The sequence below is a fragment of the Protobothrops mucrosquamatus genome, unplaced genomic scaffold (genome assembly GCF_001527695.2).
Source record: "Protobothrops mucrosquamatus isolate PMUCROS unplaced genomic scaffold, P.Mucros_1.0 scaffold1186, whole genome shotgun sequence".
In the NCBI taxonomy this organism is placed as follows: Eukaryota; Metazoa; Chordata; class Lepidosauria; order Squamata; family Viperidae; genus Protobothrops; species Protobothrops mucrosquamatus.
Window position 1 is genome coordinate 36,881 of NW_015387399.1, and position 4,352 is coordinate 41,232.

At 35.6% G+C, this 4,352-nt stretch overlaps 1 protein-coding gene across 2 annotated transcripts in view; it reads right to left on the reverse strand.

Moving 5' to 3' along the window:
• TBC1D23 (TBC1 domain family member 23) overlaps positions 1-4,352 on the reverse strand; it is a 32,699-nt gene that overhangs the window by 12,934 nt on the left and 15,413 nt on the right. For both annotated transcript variants that reach the window (XM_015820810.2, XM_015820808.1), the window contains exons 10-11: positions 2,719-2,811; positions 699-869 (exon numbers count right to left, since the gene is read on the reverse strand). In XM_015820810.2, coding sequence (XP_015676296.1) covers positions 699-869; positions 2,719-2,811 — 264 coding nt within the window. The remainder of the gene's footprint in view (positions 1-698; positions 870-2,718; positions 2,812-4,352) is intronic.

Below are 4,352 nucleotides of genomic sequence, written 5' to 3' on the forward strand. Positions count from 1 at the left end.
CACGTTTCAGCTTGAAGAAGCTTCACTGGAACAGGTCAATAAGTCTTATAATTCCCTTCCTAAATAAGAGTGGGCCTTTTTCATCAACAATAAACATTTCCTCCTTTCTCAGCCTAAGGACCAATCTCATGCATTTGAGAGGTGCAATATTTTCAAATTCATTATATTGAATTTATAATATAATAATATTAATATATAATAATATAATATATAATAATACAATGAATGTAACATACAAAAATTTAGAATCTAGTTTCTTCAATCTGCATCTTTTAATATAGAAGTGGCTTCCAGTGGCAGAAACAATAGAAAAAATTAAGGTAGAAAAAATTCTATCTTAAAAATCTCTCTTGCTCTTAAGGGACTTTTCAAGCCTAGAATTATGTTTTTAATATTTATTAAAAACATTAATGTTTATGGTGAATACACATAACAAAATTTACCTCCCATTATTATACACATACACATACACATACAAGAACAATATATTGTGCAAACTTTTCACAATTCAGTTAACTGTTTGACAGGGAATTTATATGCAATAATCCAAACAGTTGGACACTATCTATGAAAATTAACTGCAAATATTTTTTCAGTATAGTAAGGATGGGAATATTACCTAATGAATTTATGGCAGACAAAGGAAAGAAACTAATTACTATGTGTAGAGACAATATGTGATAGAATTTTAGATATACCTGTAAGAAATGTGCAAGTACCATGTTCATGTACATATCTTCCTCTTCTCGACCACTACCCATGAAACAAAGGTGTTCTCCACCAGCTATAGAACCAGATTCAATTGATTGTTTTTGTGCTTCTAACAAAGATTTCACAGACTGGGCAAATTCTGATGGGTTCTGAAGCATCTGTAAAAGAAGACAATAGCAGAAATCATTTCTGCACATCTGTTCAGCTGATCATTTAATTCTAAATCATCACTTTAAAAGCATGCCAATATATTTAAAAAGAGAAAAATAATTATCAGCCAGTTGTTAAGAAACTATTATAACTAATTCATTTATTATGTTTTTCTATACCTAAACTAAACTACATTTTGGAAAAGTCAGCTACATAAAAATCTATAGATAAAACTTTGTTGATATATGCACCTTGAAAGCAATGTAATCAGTATCAGATTTCAATGTGGAAATGCCAAGAATGAATCTTGCTGGATTAATCTCATCTCATTTTTAAGTGGGTAACTTCCTTAGTAATTTGTGGGAATGCTGTAGACATAATGTAATTTGAATTCGGCAAAGAACTTTTATCAAGTTTCCCATGAGATTTGATCAGAAAGCTAGTTAAGTAATTAGCTGGGTGACAGTAAAATCAAGTGAACACACAACTGGCACAAAAATAATATTCAGAATGTTCATCAGTGGGTTCCTCATTATTATAGGACAGAGGGTAAGTATCCCAATGATCAATCCTTGAATTTACTTTTCAATATTTCACTTTTGTAAAATTTTTAGGCAAGGCATGAAGAAGTCTCACAATTGTACAATTACTTACAAAAGATTTACATAGCAGTAATGAAAATATAACTCTTTAAAATTTATTTTATCAAAAAGAATAAAATAGAAAGCAGAAAAAAGAACATCCAACACTAACAAGAAAAAACAATTGTTGTATACAACCGCCCCCCCCAAATGTCAAATAGATGTAACATTAAACATAAAGAATCCACCCCGGATGGATGCTGAAAAATAAATTTAAAAAAACGGATAGGTTCTCCTCCCCTTACACAACCGATCTACAAATAGTTATAAGCCAGTGGTGCTCAACCTTTTTAATGCCGCGACCCCCAACCGGTCGTAAGTCGAGGACTAAACCGGTTGTAAGTCGAGGACTAAACCGGTCGTAGGTCAAGGACTAAACCGGTCATAAGTCGAGGACTACCCAACCGGTCGTAAGTCGAGGACTTTCCCTGCCCGGGAGCGCCGCGCATGCGTGGTTCCGCCCCCTGCGCCGGCCGAGGCGTAGCTGGCAAGCGGCAGAGACGGAGCAGGCCGACCACCAGCTGGCCCAGCTGAAGGGAGGTAAGGCACCCGCCGGAAAAGGGGAAAAAAATGGCGGACAGCCTTGCTTGGCGACCCCCGTGAAATGGTCGATTGACCCCAAATGGGGTCACGACCCATAGGTTGAGAACCACTGTTATAAGCTTTCCCTTCCTTATTTAACAAAAATACTATATTAAATAAAAAAAATTCCAGATGAGGAAGTCTCTGTCTAATAAACAAATTGACCCAAAATCTAATCATAATATATATGTAAAAAAAGAAAAAAATAGTCAATAGGTTAACGCAAACATTACACTAATTTTCAAATCCCTCTGTTAACCACTGTTATTGTATTTAACACATAGAATGTCCACAAACAGCTTCCAGTACGAAAAATAACTTCTGAAACATGAAAGTATAAAATCAACAGCTAAACTGAACTAAACTTTCAATATTCTTGAATCTATATCTCCTGCTATGCAACTGGATACTTGCATGTACAATACAGTATCCTGTCACCATTCCTTATGCCATGCTCCAAAGCTGCTTATCAAAAGCAGAAATGGGGGATGCTTACATGGAAGACTGCAACTAAGAATCTATTTCATTTTCAGAATGTCATCTACCAGCAATATGACATCACTTGATACAATCTTTGAACTCTATCCTTCTAAAAAATTGAAAGTAAAGATATTAAAGCTGACAGCTTACTTACTAAATCAGAATCTAAATGAAATGCAGTTGATAAATGGCCAGCATTGTATTGTTCTGCAGGGCGACAATCCACCACAAAGAATCTTACTCCTTCCTAAAACAAGAATATTTTTTAATAATGTCAGTTGATAAGGCAGAGAAAATGCAACATAGTTTAAGATAATTTATTTATGCTAACAAAATCATGCAGCCAACTACTTTAGCCAAGGGTTATACTTTAAAACTATGCACTTTGAAAATGCTTTTGAAGGATTGTTTCAGATCTTACATGAGCTCAGCACCTTGGTGCTAGTTGTTAAAATCATCTTCCCCCCCGGGTGGGGGGCTATTGTGCAAACTGTAGAAGAAAATGAAGATGTCTTCGCCTTATGGAATCCATGCACAAAATTTAATATGACCCCTAAAGGAGCAAACACACTTTTTTTTCCAGGCACAGATAGAAGCCAAAAAAAAAAAAGTCACAACTTAGGTAAATAGTAGAGTATTGATAAGCTCATGCAAGATCTACAGCACTTCCTTCAAATCTTGTTCAAAGTGTGCATAGCCCTATTACACAAATTCCACTGTTTTTCCGATTGTGTGTGTGTGTGGGGGGGGTGTTGAATATTTTTTGTTCCTTATTCTTTCCTTATTTCACACAGTTTTTGGAGTGTTGTTGAATTTTAAAAGGCCATTTGCTAGATGGCAAGCATATTCAACATGTTTCAATACATATACGACTTTCTGGAAAAAAACTGGATTCTGGTAGGGGTTTCCACCATGTATGACAATTCTAAGTTTCACAGTTACTTTCATAAAGTATTAAATTTCAAACACAATGATATTATTATTAGCCGCTCAGACGTTCTAACTTTAGAACCTGGCATATTCAATACATGACAGTGATTACCTCATTCTTCTGCAATTACAGAATTGCTTTGCAGTGAGATGGACAACATATAAATTTAATAAATATCTTTTACTGATTTTTAAAAACTAGTTATGATTATAACAAATATGAAAATAAAGACATTTAAAGGAAAATAGTGTTCTTGATACTCCCCAAAATTATCTGAATAACTAAAAATAGCATGCTTTCCAAACAGTTTATGCTTGTTCTGTTGCCTATGTGAACTAAGAACTGCAATTCTTTGAGCCAATAGATAATTTTTGAAAAATAGTGATGTGCAACTATTTAGATCCAAAGTAAAAAAATACTTTTTGGGGGACAGGATTATGCTTGTTACTGTTGCTGGAGCCTTCTTAAGGAAGACAAGTATTTCTCTGACGTCACATGGTAGTCATACAATCCCAGAAAAATATGCAGATCACCACACTTTGTTGGCACCTCCTTACTATCTGAACTCAAATGGGTATATTCTTGGGATCACAGTAGAGAGTCAAGAACATGAGTTTAGAAGACTAGGCAAGAACCATTATGCAAGATTGACAAGATCGAAAAATGTGGGGTAGACAGCATCACCACCAGATGGATCCGTAGCTGGCTGACCGGCCGTACTCAGCGAGTGGTCCTCAATGGAACCACATCTACATGGAGGGAAGTGTGTAGTGGGGTGCCCCAAGGCTCTGTTCTGGGCCCAGTGCTCTTCAACATCTTCATCAACGATTTGGATGAGGGGATAGATGGGGAACTCA